We start from the raw sequence: 23,869 nt of genomic DNA, 5'->3' as shown, positions 1-23,869 counted from the left end.
TATTCAAGCACCTGGCAGCTTATTTCCAGCGCTTAATTCAATTTAATTTCTAACAGCTATGTTACGTTACTTTCTCTTGTCTCTGCTACACTAGAGGCATGGCTGTTGGATTTCACCTCAATGCTCCAATGCGCTCGCCAATGTTTTCAGAACAAGCACAGCAATGAGGGCAACTTCATCAAACACGGATTGTAGCTTTAAAACCTCAAATGCTGAGAAGTGAGTTGACATACCGATGGCATTTTTCAGGGTTTCAAATGTAATCTCCTCTGCTGGGGTCCTCTGTAGAGCAACAAAACAATGAGGGCAACAAGGAGAGTTATGAAGAAGTTTGGCAAATAGATGAGCTGAACGCAAGTGTGTATTATGTAGCATGAGAGAAAGAAAATTGACACACAAGTGCTAAATTGCCCAAAACCACTGGGCGATAGATTATAGGTTATTATAGATAGATAGATAGATAGATAGATAGATAGATAGATAGATAGATAGATAGATAGATAGATAGATAGATCAATCGATCGATAGATCAATCGATCGATAGAAGCTTAATATAGATTATAGGCCATGATGTTTAAACTGTTATGCCAATGGTTTTAGCCCTCACCTCCTCTTTTTCCGGACTGTTCCGGGACTCCACCTCCACCTGGAGTGAGATGGTTTCTCCGATGCTCTTTCTCTTGGACAGACGGTCCTCATCTGAAAAGACAAAGTATACAGGGTTCAGCAAATTACATTTATGTACCACAAAGGACAACTCGTGTAAGATGTACGATGTATGTCAAAGCAGAGGTGATTAAGTAATATCCAGGATTAGATTAGAGGTATCACTTGATCTTTTGCGGTTTCATTCTTCTGATTTAATCAGATGAAGCATGATCGGTACAAATTATCGCTCTCTAAAGATTGAAACTAATTATATCCAAGCAGATAAACATCAAATTGTATTATATGCCTTCATCAAGGCTGCACTGTGGCCAAGTGGTTACAACAGCTCTCTAGCATGCAAAGTCATACAGAGAAATATCTGTATATAGATATATGTGTATATCTGTATAACTGTATATTAGTCATTTAGATGGCTGGATTTTTTAAATATTGGTTAAGAATGTAAAGCAAGACTAATATTAGTCTTGAAATTGGACAGAAGTAATTAAATCGACAAACACATTTGTTTTTATAAAGCAAGTGCAAACATTTCCACGCTCACTTCTGGAACAAGACGCTGAAGTCCTGACGTTACTCGCTCCAGGAACCCTAACGTTACTCGCTCCAGGAGCCCTAATGTTACTAGCTCCAGGAGCTCTAACGTTACTCGCTCCAGGAGCCCTAACGTTACTCGCTCCAGGAGCCCTAATGTTACTCGCTCCAGGAGCCCTAATGTTACTTGCTCCAGGAGCCCTAACGTTACTCGCTCCAGGAGCCCTAATGTTACTAGCTCCAGGAGCTCTAACGTTACTCGCTCCAGGAGCCCTAACGTTACTCGCTCCAGGAACCCTAACGTTACTCGCTCCAGGAGCCCTAATGTTACTAGCTCCAGGAGCTCTAACGTTACTCGCTCCAGGAGCCCTAACGTTACTCGCTCCAGGAGCCCTAACGTTACTCGCTCCAGGAGCCCTAACGTTACTCGCTCCAGGAGCCCTAACGTTACTAGCTCCAGGAGCTCTAACGTTACTCGCTCCAGGAGCCCTAACGTTACTAGCTCCAGGAGCCAGGAGCCCTAACGTTACTCGCTCCAGGAGCCCTAACGTTACTAGCTCCAGGAGCTCTAACGTTACTCGCTCCAGGAGCCCTAACGTTACTCGCTCCAGGAGCCCTAACGTTACTCGCTCCAGGAGCCCTAACATTACTCGCTCCAGGAGCCCTAATGTTACTAGCTCCAGGAGCCCTAACGTTACTCGCTCCAGGAGCCCTAACGTTACTCGCTCCAGGAGCCCTAACGTTACTCGCTCCAGGAGCCCTAACGTTACTCGTTCCGGGAGCCCTAACGTTACTCGCTCCAGGAGCCCTAACGTTACTCGCTCCAGGAGCCCTAACGTTACTCGCTCCAGGAGCCCTAACGTTACTCGCTCCAGGAGCCCTAACGTTACTCGTTCCAGGGGAGCACTCTCAATTTCCACATGGGACTAAAAAAAACATCACACAGTTCTTTACTTTACCGCGAGAAAAGAGCAAATGTTTCACTGTTTCTTGAAAGAACTCCCCCCACTTGACCTCACCTCATTTGATCATTGAACAGAAAACAGCAACTACTAGCCTTCTGGTTTAAATACTGTAGCTCCACTAACATTACATTACAATATGTGTGTGTGTGGGTCATCATCAGGGCTCCTTACCAGTGTACTGGGGGACATAAGGTGTGGCCAGTCTGTCTGTGTTATATCCACTGCCTCCCAGGACCTCGGTGATCTTCGACTGCAGGAACAACACCTCCCCTTCTATCTTCTCCAGCGTGGATGGCAGCCTGAAGAGTAAGAGAAAGGGCTCAGCCATGAAGGAGCGCTTACTGAGTCGTCATGCACAGAGTACAGAGACTGGAGAGGAATTTCTTACGACTGCATGAATTCCAACCAGTTTGGTCCGAGCAGACAAAAGGATAAGAAGTGACTAACACGTGTATAGTATCTAGGTTGAGGGAGAGCGCAGGACTGAAGGTGGCTGGTACGTACTTTGGGCTCTCTATGAAGACGTCCTCAGGCAAAAGGTAGAGACTTTCTTTCTGTCTCACCTCAATGACCTGAGGGAGAGAGGAGAGAGGCAGTTTATTTGCATTATATTCACACGCACACACGCACACGCGCACACACACACACACACACACACACACACCTCGTGTATGTGCTGGCAGAAGGCTGGGACAGTGGTCAGCTGGCAGATGAGGTTGAGGTAGGCGGCGGCGAGGGCGTGGATGGCACAGCGGTTGTAAACGGGCAGAGACTCGTCCGTTGACAACGCCAGGTCCTGCAGCGGAAGCACAGGGAGATCACAGACACACAGTCTTTCATTCCCCGTGCCATACAGGCATTTAACTCAGAACTCAGGGAACACCTGTATATTTGCATTAAATTTGCTCTCTGGTTTATTTATTTAAATGTGGATATATATTACATATTATAATATTATATATATGGTTCTTGTTTTGATGCCCTTGTGAACTCTGCTTTTAGTACAGGAATCTACAATATGTGTGTCTGTGACTCTCTGTCTCTATATTTGCATGTTTCAATGTTTGGATACCTGCAGGGCAAGAGCCAGGCGGATGAGATCCACCACCACCTCCTCGTTGGCCAGCTCCATGCTGAGGAGAGCCAACAGGGTGAAGAGGGACTCGTAGTGCTGCTGCCCGCTGCTCTGCTCCTTACAGCCCAGGTAGATGTGTCGGTACAGGTGCTGGCCATGCTGGGGAGCGGAGGAAGCACAGAGAAAGGAGGAAGTTGAGAGACAGAGAGAGAGAGGGAGGGAGGGAGGGAGGGGGGGGGAGGCAATTTTACAGAGAACCAACTGAGTATGATGTGATGATATTTAGAAAAGCAACAAGTATCAATTTAAACAGAAAATAATTTACTCCATTGCATAGCAGCGCATGAAGATTACTCAATAAAAAATGTATCAAAAAGTATTGGTTCAGAACCAGTACTGGATTTAACGTTTCAGAATCAGTGTGCACGTTGAATTCCAATGATAACCAGCCTGAACAGAGGTGGGGATTTGGAGGAACAAGAGGACGTACCTTCTTCATGAATAGGTTGTCCTGTCGGGAGCACTTGTCAACTTTGAGCTTGAGCACAGAGATGTCGGAGATAATGCTGCAGAGAGAAACACACACACACACACACACACACACACACACACACACACACACACACACACACACACACACACACACACACACACCTTTGTTTGAATCCACTATTAGAATTGACATTAATAGCACATTAGAGCATCTCTACACAACCTGATGCCCTCAAAAGGCAAAGAGAAGCATCAGTTTGGGACGTAGGAATGTGACATCAGCAAACTCCTCAGACCTAAATCTCATCTGCTTCCATGGTGGAGGTGAAGACATGGTGAAGGTGAAGACATGGTGGAGGTGAAGACATGGTGAAGTTAATGCTTTACTGCTGGTTCAACACTGATGATTAGACCAGCTTTTTCCTCAACGGAGTGTTCAGTCGTTGCTGTTTAAGAGAAAGTTTTGTATTTAGCTCTTAAAGCTGTTCAATAAGTTTGGTGTGTTTTAGACCTGCATAATATAATGTGTCAATATTGTGTGTTTTCCCTGTTGGTTGAAACAGCAAGCTCTGTCTTTATTGCTAACAAAGCTGAGACCAGGCCCCTTAACTCATTCTCTGCCAAAGACGTACTCGGACGTACTTTTTACAATGGCGTTCTGTGCCAAGGACGTACTCGGACGTACTTTCATGTTTTGCTTGTTTACATTAGATCAGACCCTTTCCCAGCCTGTGACATTGTTTCAAGTCAAACTGATGAACGGAAGCGCTAAATCACGTTTAGTATTTATAGTATAGTCACCCATTTAGCAGTAAACAGAGTCCGTTAGTGAGTGACGATCATGAGCGGCCATTTGTGCATTGAGCAGCATTTGCGGCCATTGAGCAGCTGCCTGTGATTCCTGTGTGCGTGTGTGTGAGACTCGAGAGAGAGAGAGAGAGAGAGAGAGAGAGAGAGAGAGAGAGAGAGAGAGAGAGAGAGAGAGAGAGAGAGAGAGCGAGCGAGAGAGAGAGAGCGAGAGAGAGAGCGAGAGAGAGAGAGAGAGAGAGAGAGAGAGAGAGAGCGAGCGAGCATAAGGGTTCATTTGGTCCGTCCAGTCTTGGACTATCTGGTAAATAAGTTCCAGGAAGTAAAAGTCAGTAAAAACATTTTTTTTTTTTGGGGAAAACAAATACGGTACTGTATATGTCTGATGTGTCACTGAGGCAAAAAATAAAAGGCTCAAAAGAGAGTTCTGCTTGAAACGGTGTCGTTCACTAAAAACCTATTTTTCTCCTATTTCTGTTACAAAGGAGGGCATTTTCAGTGAAAACAAGCTAACTTCCACTGCTTGTAACTAAACAAGGAAACATGGTCGAGTTTCAGTTTTTTACAAGGGGTAAGAAGAGAGTCTCTGCTTTATTGTGAGATATGTTGTGTAATTTTATTCCTAGCACAGAATATTCTGTGGGTCCTGGAAGATCAGGAAATATGCTCAAAATCCTGGCACTGGGAGCACACAGACCGAAATGACCCTGGCAGAGAATGAGTTAATGGGTCTCGGTGGGATATAAGGGTGTAGGATGGACTGTCCAGCAGTGTCCAGCAGAATCCTGGTTCATTTATGGAGGAAAATAAATCATCCCTTTCCAGTCACTAAAGTTCCACTGTGGTTTTCTAGTCCATTTTTACTATGGAGGTCAGGGGAGAAATGTGATGGTAGGGTGATGATTTACATTGTCTCTAAAACTTTCAAAACTGGACTCTAATATCATCCATAAATTAACCATACTATCCCCAAACTGGTGGACGGTCCATCCTATAGTACACCCTAAAATCCCATTCAGTCCCATTAAGGCACCTGGGTCTCAGCTTTTTTAGCAAAGTTTAAATGGAAAACATTGTGGAGGAATACTGAATACCCTATGGAGCCTACAAATGGGGGTCGGTTTGGGGTCGGCATGTCCCGGGGGAGGGGTGTGGGGGTGGGGGAGTAGTCGCAGGATGATTTTGGAGGGTCGCAAGACGATTTATGGGACAGGAAGGAAACATAATTCTGCTGCAGAAAAGTCTTATCATGTAATTTATGCTCATGCTTGTTCTTCTAGTGCAGCCATTCCCAACCAAGAATGCCACCGCCCACTTTGAAATGTGAACATCTTCTGTGGGCCAACGCGACCCTTCAGTCACAACTCTGATTAATACACAAGACTGAGATGAGCAGCAAATAAGATAAGTATTTCCCTAGGCTATATCTTTTTATTTCATAAACAGAACAAACACGTGAACGTGGGCATATATGGCAATGCAGTACACAGTTGTATCTTATATCCTATGTACATACAGTATGTCTTGTCTGCAGTAGCACAGAAGGCAGCAGCAATATATTACCCACATTTGAGCTTCTCTACACTGGTCGCCAGCACTGTCGCTTTTAGAATAGATTTTAAGATTTGACAGATCACGTTGCTTCTAGCACCTGGCTACATCTCTGATCTTTTAATCCTCATATTTTAATATGTGTGAGATCAATTGCAGCCTGAGATCGTCAGACAGAGCGTTGTTCGTCATTCCAAATCTAGGCTGGAAATGAAGGGTGATCAGGCAGTAAGGGGTTTGGAAGGGTCTCAGTAAGGGTTTTGGAAGCCTATCAATGTAGATAAAGTTGTTTGGCCCCAATTCGTAAATGTGTAAACCTCGAACAGAACGTTTGTAAGCATATCTAAAATCAAAACACATAGAGACACACAAATGCAAATGATCGATATTTGTTGTAGATGCCCAAAACACACACGCGCACACACCTTATGGTGGAGAACTTGGGAGTGTTGTCGTGTCGGTCGATGAGGCTCATGAGGATGGTGAGCACCAGCAGGCGGACCTCAGGGTCCTCGGTCAGAGAGAAGGAGAGCAGCGGCTCCAGGAAGGAGGTGGGCAGCGCTGTCAGCATGTTGGTGGTCTGGAAGCCCGCCGTCACCTGACACACACACGGAGAGAAGCAGGCTGGAGTGAGGTCACCTGAACCACACACACGGACAGAAGCAGGGTGGAGTGAGGTCACATGACACACACACACACACACACACACACACACACACACACACACACACACACACACACACACACACACACACACAAACAGAAGCAGGATTGGGTGAAAAACGTTTCAGGGATGATGAAAATGCAAGTGCACGGCGGATGGGTTGCACTTAACGTCGGAGTATCAGCTGTAAAAACAGTTTAAAAAATATGGATTTTAACTGTATACCGGTACATCAAAATGTGGGAGTTGTTAAGAAAGGTGTTAAGATTTATAGCTAAGTTTCAACATAAAACATTTACTTCCTTTCTTCTTAATTAGAAACTGCTCAATAAAGAACAGACATGACTAGTAGAAATTATTTCCTCTGCAGTGCTGTACACTGTGATGACGTTTGATAGGGTGCAGCTATGGGTGAAATGTCTCCCGCTGACTTGGACTGAATTTGCCCTTTGATGACTACAGCGATAGCGCTCTGCTAAAAACACAAGTAGCAGCACGATTTTATTGATTGATCTGTCTTCTCTTGTCCCGACCATCTGCACTGCTTTATAGCTTATCTGAAAAAACGACAGACCCCAGCACACTACTATTTCACTTTTTTGAGAAGATAAAACACTGGTTGAAATCAACATCATCTGAAAGGTTTGTGGTTCCTGCTTCAAAACCACACAGAAAGTGTTGACACTTCCTAAACAACTAGAAATCTAGTGAGAGAACATGAGACATTGAGACTTACCTGAACCAAGGACTTGAGCAGCATGACTTGAATCATCCTGGTACCCTCGGGTCTGCAGAGAAAACACTCACATTTCAATCCTTCTATTCACCTTTAGGCCTCAAGCAGTCTGTTCATAATGCACACATTAGTTTGTATATAAAGAAAACAAAAGGGAATGTGTGTGTGTGTGTGTGTGTGTGTGTGTGTGTGTGTGTGTGTGTGTGTGTGTGTGTGTAAGACATACAGAAAGGGGACTGTATCCGTGTGTGCATGTGAACATGTGTGTGAGCGTCTCACCCAGAGGAGGCCAGTGCAGGGTGAACCCCGGGGACAGGGATCTTGCCCATGATGAAGAGCATGACCTCTGACCTCTGGTAGGTTGGTAGAGTATTGGCAAACGAACCTGAGAGAGAGACAGAGAGAGAGAGAGAGATAAAGAGAGGATGTAAAAAAGGCAAAGGAGAAGATAATAGTAATTATTGCAGTTAAAGCGGGCAAGGTAGACACACTAACCGATGGTCCTGATGACAGCCTCCTGTAGCTGCCTCTCCTCGTGAGTTTTGATGATCTTGGCACCGATGTTGCTGCTGGCGTCATACGAGCCAGTCAGCTCGTAGTCCACACTTAGACGCAGCTGCCGCAACAAGGTGTTAAACACCTCCAGCACTGTGGGGCCTGGACACACACACACGCACGCACGCACGCACACACGCACAGGGTAGTCATATTAAAGCCAGGCTCAGTTAACCCCAAAATGGAAAATCTGTCATCTGTGCTCAAGTTGAAATTGCAGCGTTTCACATCCCCAGGCAGGAACGCAAATTGAGTATGTCTGCATGTGTGACTGTAGCTCTATCTGAGTTTGTGTGTGTGTGTGTGTGTGTGTGTGTGTGTGTGTGCGTGTTGCATGCGTGTCTTTCTCACCTACAGAACCGCTGGCAGCGATGGCGGCCGCCTCCAGCAGCACCTCCACGATGCCGGCTCGCACGGTGGCAGAGTTCTTGCTGTTGGCGTCCAGATGACCGAGGAGCTGCTGAATCACCAAGTGAGAGTGCTGAGACTGGGAGGAGGGAAAGACGGAGGGAAGGAACAAATTATGAATGAACAAGAAAACACATGAAGAGACAGACAGGATGAAATCCCATAAGAGAGGCAGAGTGAGACCGAGAGGGAGCCAAGTGGAGAGGGAGGGAGGGAGGTAAATTAAATCATTCAACCGGCTAGCAAGCTAAAAGCTGGAGGCTGGTAATAATAAAAGCACTTTAGTGTGACTTTGCATTTTTCAGTCCGCTTCTAAGACATGTAGCATCCACTTCCACTGATGACAACATGGCTCTGCATGCAGGATGTGAAAACAATTGTTTGGGGATTACAGACTCCATTTGGACTTGGATGTGAAGTTAAAGAGGTACAAGGGAAAAGGGGTACAGAGAAAGAAAGAGAGAGAGAGAAAGAAAGAGAGGGAGAGTAAGGGGCAGAGAGAGAGAGAGAGAGGGAGGAAGGGAGAGAGAGAGGGAGGGAGGAAGGGAGAGAGAGGGAGGGAGGGGGAGAGAGAGGAGAGAGAGAGGGAGGGAGAGAGCAGAGAGAGAGGGAGGGAGAGAGAGAGCAGAGAGAGGGAGGGAGAGAGAGAGGGAGGGAGGAAGGGAGAGAGAGAGGGAGGGAGGAAGGGAGAGAGAGGGAGGGAGAGAGCAGAGAGAGAGGGAGGGAGAGAGAGAGCAGAGAGAGAGGGAGGGAGAGAGAGAGAGGGGAGAGAGAGTCCTTACCTGGATGGAGTACATGACGATCTTGAAGCAACGCACTGCAAAGGACTTCCCCTCCCATAGAGAGTGGTTATCTAAGTGCCTGCAGGGAGAGCGAGAGTGAAGGAGAGGGGTGGGGGGTACAACACATGTCATTATAAATAATATTCATATATTATAATTATAGTGGTGACAGAGAGCAGTGAGAGAGAGACAGCAAATACATAGAGACTCAAAGGGCCAGAGGCCAGAGGTAAGAACATTTACTATACACAAAAAAAAACTAATTGAGATGTATGATTTGTGAAAATAAATACTCTGCATCTTAGCTTGCACATTTGCTTTTTTGTAGTCTGAGCAAATTCCCTTATGTCCGTCAATCGTGTACATTGACGGATTAAGATTCCACAATTACTAATCGTACAATTCAGTGACATCGGTGTAGGGCCGTGGTACCAGTGTAGGGCCCTGGTACCAGTGTAGGGCCCTGGTAGCAGTGTAGGGCCCTGCACTGTTGTAGTGTGTGGAGAGACACAGAGAGAGGCAGGCTTAAGCTGCGTTCACACCGACCTATTAAAGTTTGTCGCTGGCGTCGAGTTTACATACAAAGTCAATGCAAACGAGCGATTGAGCGTATATTCGCCTGGGAGAATAATCGCTGGGCGTCCGAGCGGCAGAGACAGAGCGATAGGGAGAAAATACGCTCGTCGCTCAAGATGAAATATTCCAACTCGAGCGAAAATACGCTGGCATCAGTCGCTCGCTGTTCAACGCTGATTGGCTGCCGTGTGAGAGTGAGTCAAGGATCACTCTGGCTTGGAACAAACCACTGGTTTATTGTGTGGCAACAAACCGCATTGACAGGCTGACAGCTGACATGAAGTGAAGTCTGTACTACCGGTATGCAGCTCGCATTAGGAGCACGCTGATAGGCTTAGCTTGTAAACAACTACGGTGGCTCGTAGTGGACAAACATCATGACATTGCGTAACGTTATATCCCCCACATGTCCGTCATTTCGTGTGCCTGTTGATGAGCGATTTAAACAGAGCGACAGAGCGATTTCAAAGGGTTGACTTGAGCGACAGAGCGAAAAATAAATATCTCGGTGTGAACGCTCCTTTAGAGAGAGATAAGTGACTGGAGCATGAAATTGAGAGAGAGAGAGAGTGAGAGAGAGACATGATAGATGGCTGGATGGACAGGGCGAGGTGCTGAAAGAGAGAGAGCTGCTCTCACATGGCAAACAACAACAACAACAAACAACAACAGAGACTAACTGAAGGCAAAGTGAGGCAAGAGTGAAAATGGATAGATCACGTTCTAAAGAGAGATCAATTCAACATGTAACTGCAGAAAGAAAATGGTAACTAAAGATGCACACAGAGGTAGTAAAGGGACAAGCACTAATGGGTAAAGAATTCCACCAAATTGTAGATTCTTAAATTTAAATCGTGCATTTTTTTTTAACTAAACCTAAACATTTTTGCATTTCCGTTGGCTTGTCATGCTGTTATCCACATCACTAACTGGCTAGCGAGCTTAGATGTATATTGCTGCAAGTATCAAAACCGAATGTGTAATATCTGCACGCATTGGTCAACACATTTAATCTACACTGTCTCTCAACAAAAGGTACAAGAGACCTCTGAAGCATTTTACTTTAACTGTCGATGCAAAAAAAAAAAAAAGTGACTGACACTCTGGACAGCCAGTGCAGACAGAGATCATTTACAAGTCAAATAGTGTAGAGAGCTATTCCCACTGCACCACCACCACCACCACCTTCATGGAAATATGGAGGAATAATGATATACATGGGCTGAGCTGCTGGCGTGAAGCCAAGAGGGACAAAGGATGGATTGGAGAGACAACAGAGAGAAATCCAAATGAACAGACGGCTCAGACGAGCCAGCGCAGCAGAGTGTTTCAGGCTCGGAGCGGAGCGATGGAGACCGATGAGCACGCCACGCGGTGAGAGGGGGGGGAGGCAGAAGAGTGATGACTGAATGAACTGCGGCAGCAAAAGCAGAGTTGTACAAATTCAAATGAGAGAGAGAGAGGAGGAGGAGGAGAAAGCCAGAGATGGATGGAGGGACAGACGGCTGAACAGAAGAAGGTAATCTCACAGAGCACCAGGGCTCTCAGGAGAAATCCAAAGTTATATCACTAGTGAAAAAGAGACGAGTGGACGATGACAAAGATGGCTAAATCAGAGGAGACGAACAGGAAAAAGCAGGGGAAATGAAGGGAATCGGCAATGCCCCCGGAGGTGAATAGGAGTCGTGTTGTCCTGAAAAATGACAACTACAAAAACATTACATCCCCGCAAAAGCAATGGTGCTCACGCCGAATCACTAACAAACATGTCACCTTGTTTTGACCTACAATGGTGGTGCCACCCTTGGGCCAATCGCAAAAGCGCAATGTTGAAGAATCCGATCATGAAGTTTTGAGATATCGTGCATGACTCACGCACAGACAGACAGACAGACAGATGAACAGACGGACGGAGGAACCAAAAAGAAAAAGGAGAAAAGAGACTAGCAGCAGATGCATAAACAGAGCAAATGACAGAGAGAGCAGAGAGAGGAGAGTTTGCGGGGGCGGTCTCACATCAGCACGGGCGTGACGGCGTTCTTGATGTTGCCGTAGGCGGCGCGTCCCAGCAGCTCCCTGAAGCAGCGCTCCGTCAGCTCCACCGGGCTCTCCTTCTCCTTCTCCGACGCCTGCAGAGGAGAGGGCGAGCGGCTGGGAGGGGAGAAGAAGGATGCAGGTGAGGGAGGAGAGGAGAGGAGAGCAGAACGGGAAGGAGGCGAGGAGATGAGAGGGAGGGAGGGAGGGAGGGAGTGGAAGGAGAGATGGGAGATGGGAGGGGGGGGGGTTGAGAGAGAGAGGTTGAGGGAGAAAGAGAGAAAGAGAAATAGAGAGAGCACAGGCAAAGAAGGGTTTGCAATCAATTTGAGTCAATAACAGCAACATTTCTACACGGGCAGCAAAAACAGCCATTGGAGCGCTGTGTGAGTGCAGCTTTCTGCCAGAGGTGGCTGCTCCCTCTCTGCTGTTTGTTTGCAGTGGGTGCTAAGTGACTGTGGGGACTGCTGCGTGCGTGTGTGTGTGTGTGTGTGTGTGTGTGTGTGTGTGTGTGTGTTGGCACTATGCGGGAACATGGCCATGTGTAAGCGTGTGTGTATGTGTGTTCATGTGCTGTGTGCACACACTGGATCCAGCTTCTCTTTGTTCTCATGCATAGTTAAAGCCTCTGTCATAACTCCATCTTGGCCATGGCCGCCTCGGGGATCCTCCAAAGGCATTATTTATTAACAGCCCTACTCTTTCCTCTCGCCGGCCACTGCAGGAGATCAGGTCACATGACTTCCTGCCCCTGGAAGGCTGGCTGCTTTACTTGAACTGAAAGCCAAAGAGGCTACCTGAGATTTAAGTTGGCAATGGAAAAACAGCAAACCCGGCTAAACAAAAGATCTACTATACTGGTTTAACTCCGGACACAAACACAAAGACAAATATTCTCATATGATGTTATTCTCACAATGCAGCAGAGAGGTGATGCTGGGAATCTCAGGCCAGTCTAGTTCTCTGTGATCAAGGCTTTTAGCAGTGTTTTATACTGGATTATATCAATAGAGCTTTGACCAACGTTTTGAAGTCTCACGTTTAGAGCTAGGTATTGGTTCAAACTTCAAGAATCGATTCGATTCCGATTCACAAGGTTGCGAATCGATTAATCCCGATTCAATTCGATTCCGATTCGATTAATTTCAATATCGATTTGGTTAGTGATACCAAAATGTGTTTTTTGAGCTGTAACCTGAATTACATGACTGTATGTAACACAGGGGTTCCCAACCTTTTTTGCGCCAAGTAGATACATGGGGAAAAAAAGTTGCGGACCGGTTGTCAATTTTAATGGTTTTAGTTACACATATATTTACTCACCAGGTGGTGACAAAGGGTAAATAACAGCCTTTTCATCTGTCAATAAAGACACTTTCACAATTATGCACAGTGATTTGATTTCAGCCTATATCATTTCTAAAAGTAGATGATAATGATCAAACATTTCCATTTATGTAGCCTACAGTATTTATGTTTTTGTTTCAACTACAAACATAAATAAATGTCAACTTGAAACTATGTTTCAACTACCACACACAGCATAATATTTTAGCCTGTTTATTTAAAAAAAAAAAAAAAAAAAAAAAAAAGATCTCTGGACATATGAATCGGTATCAAAGGATTAAAATAAAAATCGATTAAAAATCGCAGAATCGATTTTTTTGAACCCAGCCCTACTCACGTTACGTTAACGTGAGACATTACGTTAACGTCATGCTAACGTGACGTTAGCATGGGGAGGAAGTGGGATGACCACAAATGAAGGTTTACATGCGATCAGCTACAACTAGCTGACCTTCTTGTATCAGCATGTCTGGGATTTTAGGGGTGCTGCACAAATTCTGTTTTCTGACGTATTTAATGCATGGTGTCAACTATTGTGACTGTCACAATGGCAGATAAGTCATACAGATGAAATATTACTGTAAGTCTTTGGAGTGTGTAACTGCATGTTAGGAGGCATGGTCAGGTCTATTAGGTGAGTCCATTTCAGTTAAACTTTCCTGCTGAGGCGATGTCTGGAGCTAAAGTTGCCAAGGCAACAGAAGGTCTTTGCAAGCCGTTACAGATAGAAATAATAATTATAATCATTGCTGGCACTTATCCTTTAATGGCAACACGCAAAACGGTGTTCAGTTTTCCATTCAGGAAAGCGATTAGGGCTTTAGTCCTTCTGGAAAGAAACTTTGTAGAAAAATAAGTCAGAAGTTGAACTATCTAATTTAGAGACTTTCCTAAAAGTGCGCCTGAAGTTAATCTTTAAATTAACTTGCACATATGCATGAGGATTAATGTTGGGAGAAAGGCACCATCTGCTAGTTTAATTAGACTCTGCAGTAACTGCTGCCGCTCTTTGTGGCCTGAGATAATTGGCTGTGCTGCTGAATGTGAGCAGGTATGGAGGACGCCCAGCAGGGGGCAGATAGAGGGGAGAGAAGCCGGGATGGCAGTGCGTGTCTCTGTCTGTCTTCGTCTCTGTCTCTCTCTCTCTCTCTCCATCTGTCTCCCTCTAAATAAGTTGCCCTTCCCTGATTCTGTCTTCTCCTTCCCGGCATGCCAATGTTCCTCCCCTTGTTCCCTCCCCCTGTCTCCCCCTCACCTCCACATCTCTGCACTGACGTCAAAGTAAATTGCAGTACGTGGAGTTTTGCCCAGAGTGGGTGGTTCCAGACTCTGCATTACCCCCCTCTCTCTCTCTCTCTCCATCTCTCTCTCTTTCTCCACTGCATTTTTTTCCCTTACTCTTGCATCCTCTATTTTTCTACAACTCCCAATCGCGATTATTCTTTAATTCTCCACCTCTTTTGCTCTTTCCCTCTCTTCATGATCTGCCCCTTCTCTCCATCTCCCACTAACCTTGTCCTTGAATGCTGCTGCGGGTGGGCGGGCAGATGCCCATGAGGCGAGCAGGGCTGTCAGTGGAGTCACTCAGTGATGACAATGATGATGAATGGCGTGGGTGACATTTGGCTAGAATGCCACAACAAACAAGTACCAGGAAGCTACAGCGCAGGGCACTGTGACGCCAGGTTTCACAAGGAGCCTCTATGGGTCATCATCACACTTCTTAAACAGACATGCTAACAAACTGGGCCCGTTATATTTACTTCCTGGTCTACCATCAGTGGAATCGGCTTTCTACCATTGGCACATGTTGCAGCATAATATAATTCTTTGTTTGTTTTAACCCGCTTGGGTATGGTTTACCACACAGTTACATAAATAGCTACATTGTAGACTATAGTACACTTTCTGTGATTGGCAGCTCACCTGATTGGCTGTTACACTTGCATGCATTTTGTTTTCTCACGTTGCTGAAATATCAAAACCAAACAGGGTTTGAACCAGAATGAAATGCAACAGTGGTGAGATGCATCACTATTCCCCCATATTTCATCACAACCTGATCTGATCAGTGGTTTCTGAGATAACGCAGGGGACGGACCAATGGCCGGATGAGTGATAGAATGACCCAATAAATGATCAAACTGATCCATAGTCTCTGCCTGGTTTCTTAACGTAACGACCATTTACGGGCAAAGTGTAGACATACAGTTCAGTGATTTCATCAAATCGATTCCGATCGTGAGAATTAGATTTCCTAAAAACATGAGGAAATGATGAGCATTACTATAGCTCATCTAAACCACACCCTGATGTAATAATCCCAACCCATCTGCTGTTGAGAGTAGGTTAAAACAAACTATTTCCAAACATTATTTGCCCAGCAACATATTTTAACCCTATTTAATTAAATAGTCCTTTGCCTGGCGAGGCCTCACCTCTCTGTACCCTCTCCACTCTGCAGGTTGAAGAGCAGAGAGGGGACGATCTTGTCCATGTGCTGGGGGTCCCAGATGTTGGCCTGCAGCTCGTCGTTCACCGTCTTCCTCACCACGCCCTGTAGGCCTTTGATTCCTGCCATGCGGATCCTGGAGGAAACAATCACTCACTCAGGATCAATTTGTCAATTTAGCAGTGAACAAGATGCAAGCATGAACCATTTGTCAAATAATGTAGAATCCTTTGAAGATGGATGGTAGGGGTAATTTGGGTCCATTCCACCATCAGTTCCAGTCGGTGTTGTAGTTTCAGAATGGCTTTTATTTATTTATTTTATTAAATGTTTTCAGATTTTCTTCCAATTTCCTGCTCAAATGTACCTGGCCAATTGCCCCTGCTGTCCCGGTCGTTGCTCCTCTACCCCCTCTGCCGATCTGGGGAGAGTTGCAGAATAGCACATGCTTCCTTCCCATACATGTGCAGTTGCCAGCCGCTTTGAGGAGTTTCACCAGCAGGATGTAGCGCGTGGGATAATCACGCTATTCTCCCCAGTTCCCCTCATCCCCGAACGTGCGCCCTGACCGATCCGAGGAGGCGCTAGTGCAGCGACCAGGAGGACACACATCCTTAATCCGGCTTACCACCTGCAGACATGGTCAATAATTGTGCCTGTATGGACGGCCGACCAAGCCGGAGGGTAAAACGCGGGCTTGAACGTGCGACCCTCGTGTTGGTAGGCACTACCAGGACGCCGAAGAATGGCTTTGATTTTGATGCTTATATCCTCATATGTGGACAATTATTGCAATCATATGTTTTCTGGGAAGGCTGAGCAATAAGGACAGATGAGGAATTGTCATTGTATTTAAAATTTTCAAGCTGTGGAAACTGACAGTGTTATATGAATGTAAAAGAAACACTGTTTCATTTCTGCCATGCTCATTCTGACAGTCCAGTTCAGAATTCAAATGACTGATCAATGACTCAGTAAAAGGATGAAAAACTAAAAATAGCATTGCAAAGCAAATTTAAATATGTTCCTTTCTATTTTGTTGTTTTGTTTGTATTCCTTACACACCTTGCAAAGTCTCTGCTATATTTAACTGCTCAAAGACTTCAACTTCTATTTTCAGAAAGATGGCTGTCTAAAATAAGACTTGTTAAACGGGTCTAAACTGAGCAGTATCCTGGAGATTCTGCATCCTGCTCAATGGAGCGTCTGTCCACTCACTTGGTGCGGATGTCGGGGTCCTCGTAGCTGGAGTGGCACATCTCGCTGAAGCGCGACACAAAGAAGTCGTAGCTGCGGTGGTACGACGCCGTGTCCTCTTCTATGTTGGCGAATTTCACAAACTGAGAATGAAAGAAGAGGAGCCAGAGAGTGAGGCGGAGGGCAGAGAGACACACGATACATTTTCATGCCAAGCAGAAAGTCACAGATAGTGGGTGTGAGCCTAAACGCGGGGGTTAATAAGTCTGCGACTCAAAAGACCAAGCAATTTTATTTAGAATCGAGCTAAAATGACCCGTCCCTAATCATCATCATTCTCCACGATGAATATCTCCCGAATTAAATGACAGTGACGCCACCATAGCATCAAACCGTTTCATTAGGAGGGAACAGCACAGGGCAGAGGCAGGAACCTCCTACTGCGGGCAGAACATGTCAGCATTTAAACACGCCTGACATTTCCCTTCACACCACAGTCTCCAATTAATAAATTAACAACTGAGTGTCACATGGGGAACAAGGCAGAACGAATCCTGTTGTGCCTGAAGCGAAAAACTATATGATGAGCATTCAATTAGGAAGCTAATTATCTATTTGTGAATGGTGTGACGACGCAGCGCTTCTAGGAGGACGAGGGTTTGTGTAGCAATCAAGAGATGTGAAGAATCCACAGGAGAAGCAATTTCCTCTCCAAGACTGCGCTTAATACTGAGCGTGCCACTGCAACTCTCCCTCTGCCTGCAACTACTCACATCAGCATTTGCAGAGGTATGACGAAAGCTTTGCGTCTCTCTCTCCTCATCACAAAGTCATCCTTAAGGAAGATGGTTGAGTTGACTGAAACACGGATTGATTGAGAATGCGAGGTTGGCATGGAACAGCTGGCTGGCGTTGGATGCGGCTCTGCGCTGAGAGGTTTTAGGTCACGACCGGCAAGTGTGAGAAAACCTGGCCGGGGCCCCCGAAGGCCTGGGGTGATAATCTCTCTTATCCTCTCCTTCCCCCTCTCTCTCTCTCTCTCTCTCTCTGGCACTGCTTATGCATCTGCTTCACATGTGTAAGTATGTACAGGGACATAATGTGTGTCCCTGCTGTGTGCATGGTTGCATGTTAAGTTAGCATCTTGACTAGCACTCTAAATGTTTCAAGTTTGCAGATATAGCCAAATTCTACCATTATTAATTGTGCAAACTAGCATTATGTTATAGAATTTATGCATTATTATACGTGTAGCACTGGTTGATGCCTCTGTGTGTGTGTGTGTGTGTGTGTGTGTGCGTGTGTGTGTGTGTGCGCGCGCGGGCAGGAGGGATTCATAGCAGAAAGATTATGATTAAGATTATGAGCGAGGGGCAGGTGAGTCTCGTCAATCTGTGGAGATGACGTGTGGTCTGTGGCTAATCTGATTGCCTTCATGTGTCCTCCACTGACCCAGCCGATAACACCGATAGCTGCTTCCACATCAGAGTAGCAGATACTCATCAACTCCCTCCCTCCCTCCCTCCATCCCTCTCTCCCTCCCTCCCTCTACGTCTGCCCACCACTCTCTCTCTCTGTGCTCTACCTACCTGTCTGTCTGTCTCCAACACTAACACTGTGTCTCTCTCAATGTCACCATCTGTTGTGCCGCTGCCCTGACGTGAGCACAGTCGATAAGCCCCGTCAGCGTTAGATTAGATCATCTTAAACGCACCCCTAAATCCACTCAAGTGGCTACCGAGCTTTAAGGAGACATTCAACACATCAGTGGGGAAACAGTTGTCTGTGGGTTTTATTATTATAGTGACAAGAACCGATTGCTTGTGGTTGATGGTTTTTCTTTCTAAAATGGTACGCAATTTACAATGATTTCTGTGTTAGGCTTTTGCAGTCAATTGCAACCATTTTGTCAAAATTGCAAGTCCTTATAAAGACTATTATATAACTCCATGACATCAGGTTGCACGCACAGGCATAAATGAACACGCGCGTGCGTGCGCATGCACACACATGCGCGCGCGCACCCACGCACGCATGCAGCCACGCACGCGCGCGCGCACACACACACACACACACACACACACACACACACACACACAGTGACACACGCTCTCTCTCTCTCTCAACTGCCTGCATCTGTCTCCCCCCCCCCTTATTTTCACTAAGTCAACAACTGTTCCATGACCTAAAAAATTAAATCCACCAGTCTTAATTTTTTTTCAATGTTTTTAGTAGAGTCGTCTCTCTCACAGTTATGATTTTGTTATTTGGGATGATCAGTCATTCTGCTGATGTGCTTTGGGCTTCAGGTGACGTGAAGATTGTTACTTATCTTTTGCCACTGATGCACGGGGCGCCAAACAGTTTAGCGCTACTTTGATTCAATTGTTTGGGGAATTTGTTTCAGCAGCTGAGAAGTTGTAGAGAACAGTCATGACAACCACAGATCAACACGCTGACAAGATTAAAGTTACATGCAGTAGTGTGAAAGTGAAATGGTGATTGGCCAAATTTCAAGCACTCAGTAGAAATTGATTGATTGATTGATTTTATTTTGGATAAAGAATAACAAAATCCAAGGGATGACATGCAAAAGTGTAAACACTTATTTCCATCATGGTCCCTGGTCTTATAAAAACATGACATAAGCCGTTTTCACACATGCGCTTTATACCGGGAAATGACCAGAAAGCGGTGTAATGCCTTCATGTGTGAAAGTTGTTTTCCGGTATAAGCGCGACCCCGTCATCGCGGACATTTCACCACTTCTAACCTTGTCATAAGAGCGGTATGTCTGCTTCATGTGTGGGCGTGCCGATTTCCCCCCCTCCCCTCTCTGCTCGCTCTCTGGCCAGTCCTTCAGTCCTCCTCAGTCAGCAGCCCGACAGACACAGCGAAAATGGCAGCGGCTTGTTCTGAGAGTCTTGCAAGCCGCCCAACGCTTGTAGAGAAAGCAGATGCACGAAGCGAAATGTGGAAGTATTTTGCTTACGTTGCCGACAGCGAAGGCAAGCCCCTGGACACATCAAATGAAGCCAGTCTGTAAAAAGTGCTTCAACGCGACGCAGGTGAACGGATAAACATCGAACCAGCCAGGCTATTTCTCTCAGACAGGGATCCCAACTTCTTCAAAGATTTCAGTTCAAAGACTGGTTAGCGAATGTGAAGGATACAACATACATGCTCATACAAGGCTCACAACAGCTGAGGTATTCAAACACGGCCTCTCACAACACTTTCATAAAACAGTGATATTACACCATAGGACTATGCTTATGAACTATTATTTAGTCCCAGGTGTGCACAGGTTTGAATGTGATGCAGCCAATCAACAATGAGGACCAAAACTACAATTTGTTTGTTTGATCACTACAGAACAGAAGCAGAAAATCCTGGGGGTAGCTTTTACTAGTAAGATCATCCTGGATAGTATACTCACCGAATTGGTTCCCAGGATCTGCAGGTTGGGCTTGTCTGACTCCAGCAGCTTGCGCACCATCTTGAGGAAGCTCTCCACAAACAGGTTGATGCTCTGACAGTGGCAGGCCATCAGCAGCTGGTCCAGCGCCTCCATGGCTATGCACACATACCTGAGTAGAAGGAGCGAGAGAGAGAAGCACAGACATCTTAATGGCCCCATTCATACCTGATGTTAAATGCTATCCGTATCTGGATCTCTCATCCGGTTAATTAAAAACACACGTTAATGCCAAGTGTGAATGACCATCTCCAGATGCTTGGATCTCACCCCATTTACAGCTGGCCAGAGTCTGCCAGGCGTAAATGTGATGTGTGTGTCTTCACATGAACAGGAATTATCGTCTGCTACTAGAGTGGCAGAAGACAACCCTGTCTGTGAGAAAGGAAAAGTAACTACAACCTGCCATGTTTGTTTTTGTATAGCTATATTTACAATCGGGAGAGACCATAGAACATTTCACTCGGACCAAAACTTAAAAAACTACATCGAATTTTTTTTTCTCTTTAAATCCGCAATTTATTTTTATGTTTTGGTCTGAGAGAAATGTTATGTGGTCTCTCCTGTTTCTAAATATATCTGTACAGTTTGGTTTGAACAAGTAAAACTATTTTTATAAGCATTTTACGAAATGTCTATGGGAAAATAAATGGCAGATGAAAATCTCTGGTACAGTGCTGAAGCAGGAAGGAGGCGGTCACTTTGCCTCTCTATTGTTTGGGAGCAGCTGCTGATGCTCACCCATATCTGTGTCGGGCCACGTCCCGTGACAATCTCTCAGACAGGTAGGCTCCGATACGGTCCAGCTTCTCTGGAGCTGACAGGGCGTAGAACGTCAGCTTCTCCATGTTGGCCTTCACCAGACCATCCTAGGAGGGTGAGGGGAGGCAGAGAAAAAGAAAACTGAATTTCAGGGTTCACTTCATAATTGTTGGGGGGGGGGGGGGCGCGAACCTGTGACCCTCGTGTTGGTAGGCGAGGGAATAGATGGCTACACCACCAGGGGCGCCCCAGATAACAGAGTTTACACTCCTCCTTTCCACCTTGTCCCACTTCTCTGCTCTCCAGTCTGCTCGTGGAGAGGACAGAGCTAAAAACATCCACTGAGATTCTATTTACCGTACATTCTGACAGAGCCCGGCCATGGAATCACACAGACAGAACTCAAGTGTGCAGGAGAGAATGGAAAGTCATGTAAACAAGAGAGATACAGACACTGGTAAGACTGGTAAGATTTGATAACTTAATATTGTTCTAGCATCACTAGCAAGTCAGAAGTACCCAGATGGCCTATGTGTATCTATGCAACAAGGCTAAGTGACTGGAACAGGGAAAAGCCTTGATATGCACTTAAGCCTCTTCTTCCTGGCTCTGGGGCTTGTGAACGGGGCCTCATTTTTAAACATAAAACACACGTAGATTTTTGACTTCATCGTGATGCAATCATACAATAAGCAATCATTTCAAAGAATACAATTAAAAACAAAGGAAAATAATATCTATTGCAGCCACATTTTGGTTAAAGTTAGATATTTATTTATTTGTTCATTGATTCATATCTCAAAGACGATTGTGGGAAATTGATGTAACCTGACAATTTTTACATCAAGATCAGATACACTACAGTAAATCACGACTTTGGCTTGAATTTGGAGCATGCGTGCGCACGCACACACACAGTTGCACACACAGACACTGACACACACACACACACACACGGAGAGACACTTAGTCCGTGTGTGTGTGAATGTTATTATCAGAGAGCTCCATTATTCCCAAAATGGTGAGATTACATCAGTTACAGTTTATGGGGCAGCAGTTTAGAGCCCAAATTAGAAACCATTTGGGAGCACAATGTGCAGGTGCCCATGTACACACGCGCACTTGTGCGCACTCGTGCGCACACACACACACACACACACACACACACACACACACACACACACACACACACACACACAGGAAAGTACACATAGATACGGTAGGGAAATTAGGTCATGTGTACTGCTGTCTGTGTGTAATGTATTGCAGTGCTGGCAGCAGACCTGACAGGTAAAGTAACAGAGAGGCACTAATGATGGGTTTTCTCTCTTCTCAAATGGCCTCCTCCACACACAAACTAACTCTCTTTATGTCTCTTCTACACCAGCTTTCAGCTGATCATCGTGAAGTCGTCTCCTCATCTCCACTCCGCCTAAATCTCTGAGACGCTATGACACTGCGCCATGTTGTTACTTTGACCCAGAATTCAGCAAAGCAAGCTCAAAACGATTTCTACACATAATCCTGCAGATGAAAGGGGGACTAGTTATCGATCTCTCAGGAGAAACCTCTGTTCACACAGGGTGAGGAGAAGGTGTTGTTGTTGCTACAGTAAACAGGAAGTGTCCGCTGAGCTTCTTACCTCTGGGTCTTCTGGGAAGATGTTGTCTACCAGCCTCTTGTAGCGAGGCCTCAGGGCCCCGCAGCAGCCACACACCCCTGTGGAAGACAAGAGATGGGGAGGGAGAGAGAGAAAGAGAGAAAGAGGATTCATCAATTAGATGTGCCTGATATGACTGACAAGAAATGCGAGGAAAACGGGGGTCCGGTCCCCCCAGGCCAAAGGTATGATGCAGGCACCTTTTTGGCCAATCAGCAACAAGATGTGATCCGACTGGTGGCGTAGCAGTTATACGGTCCTGTGACCTTAAATGATACGTGTAATTGATCATGTTTGACGGGTACAGACGGACGGACACAGACTGATCCATACATTTAATTGCATTGGGGGACAAAGAAAAACACAGGAAACATCTGCAAAAACACAAATCCTTTGTCAACCACTACTGTATGTGAGAAGAACAGCAAAGTGTTGCTACATGTTGAATATAAAGACATTAGCATCAGCATGGGCATGATGATGGCAGCATCGCCCAGACAGGATTGTGAGATTAAAACCACCAGGACAGATTCATCATCACAAAGCCGTTGGGAGACAGAAACTTGGCACCTGCTGAGGACTGAGCAGTCGAGCTGGGAGGGGAAAGAATCTACATCGTAATATGAACGTCTGCAATTTTCAAATCGCAGAGGAGAGGCTGCAATTGGACTTGTAAAGAAGTTATTTTAGTGATCTTTCATAGGGAATCTTTCATCCATGGATCAATATTGGTGAAAACCTTTCTTTCATCATCCTCCAACTCAGTAAATCCTGCACACTGAGACATGTTTTTTTCCTAAAGCAAAATTAAAACAAGAGCAATAACAAATGTGATTATATGAATCAGTTTAAATCACAATATTCTGTCAAATAATCGCAATTAGATTTGTGCGTGAATATCGTTCAGCCCTACTGAGCAGCAGTCTGTCCCAGCAGCACTGGTGTCGGACAATGCAAGTCTCTATTCCCACACAGAGAACTGGGCTGAGAAAAGGTGACTGTGTGCAAAGACATTTTGAGGAAGGCAAGATATGGAAAGAATGTGGTCGCAACATAGAAATGTCACTCAGATGAGAATGCACACACACACACACACACACACAATGTGTGTGCAACGCAATGCAACGC

The 23,869-nt window shown here is 45.5% G+C and overlaps 1 protein-coding gene across 1 annotated transcript in view; it reads right to left on the bottom strand.

Annotated features, from left to right (window-relative positions):
• The window catches only part of efr3bb (EFR3 homolog Bb), a 39,485-nt gene that overhangs the window by 1,211 nt on the left and 14,405 nt on the right, over nt 1–23,869 (bottom strand). Inside the window, exons 3-21 of the mRNA XM_083643532.1 lie at nt 22,724–22,800; nt 21,061–21,188; nt 20,281–20,431; nt 16,863–16,984; nt 15,631–15,780; nt 11,828–11,962; nt 9,236–9,314; nt 8,397–8,532; nt 7,986–8,147; nt 7,770–7,875; nt 7,491–7,542; nt 6,516–6,688; nt 3,731–3,806; nt 3,238–3,399; nt 2,830–2,961; nt 2,670–2,737; nt 2,337–2,464; nt 608–699; nt 234–282 (exon numbers count right to left, since the gene is read on the bottom strand). Of these exons, the coding sequence (XP_083499658.1) occupies nt 234–282; nt 608–699; nt 2,337–2,464; nt 2,670–2,737; nt 2,830–2,961; nt 3,238–3,399; nt 3,731–3,806; nt 6,516–6,688; nt 7,491–7,542; nt 7,770–7,875; nt 7,986–8,147; nt 8,397–8,532; nt 9,236–9,314; nt 11,828–11,962; nt 15,631–15,780; nt 16,863–16,984; nt 20,281–20,431; nt 21,061–21,188; nt 22,724–22,800 (2,178 nt within the window). The remainder of the gene's footprint in view (nt 1–233; nt 283–607; nt 700–2,336; nt 2,465–2,669; nt 2,738–2,829; nt 2,962–3,237; nt 3,400–3,730; nt 3,807–6,515; nt 6,689–7,490; nt 7,543–7,769; nt 7,876–7,985; nt 8,148–8,396; nt 8,533–9,235; nt 9,315–11,827; nt 11,963–15,630; nt 15,781–16,862; nt 16,985–20,280; nt 20,432–21,060; nt 21,189–22,723; nt 22,801–23,869) is intronic.

Source organism: Poromitra crassiceps (genome assembly GCF_964638095.1).
Source record: "Poromitra crassiceps genome assembly, chromosome: 9".
Lineage (NCBI taxonomy): Eukaryota > Metazoa > Chordata > Actinopteri > Beryciformes > Melamphaidae > Poromitra > Poromitra crassiceps.
Note: the sequence above shows the minus strand (reverse complement) of the source record. Positions and strands in the feature narration are given on the sequence as shown.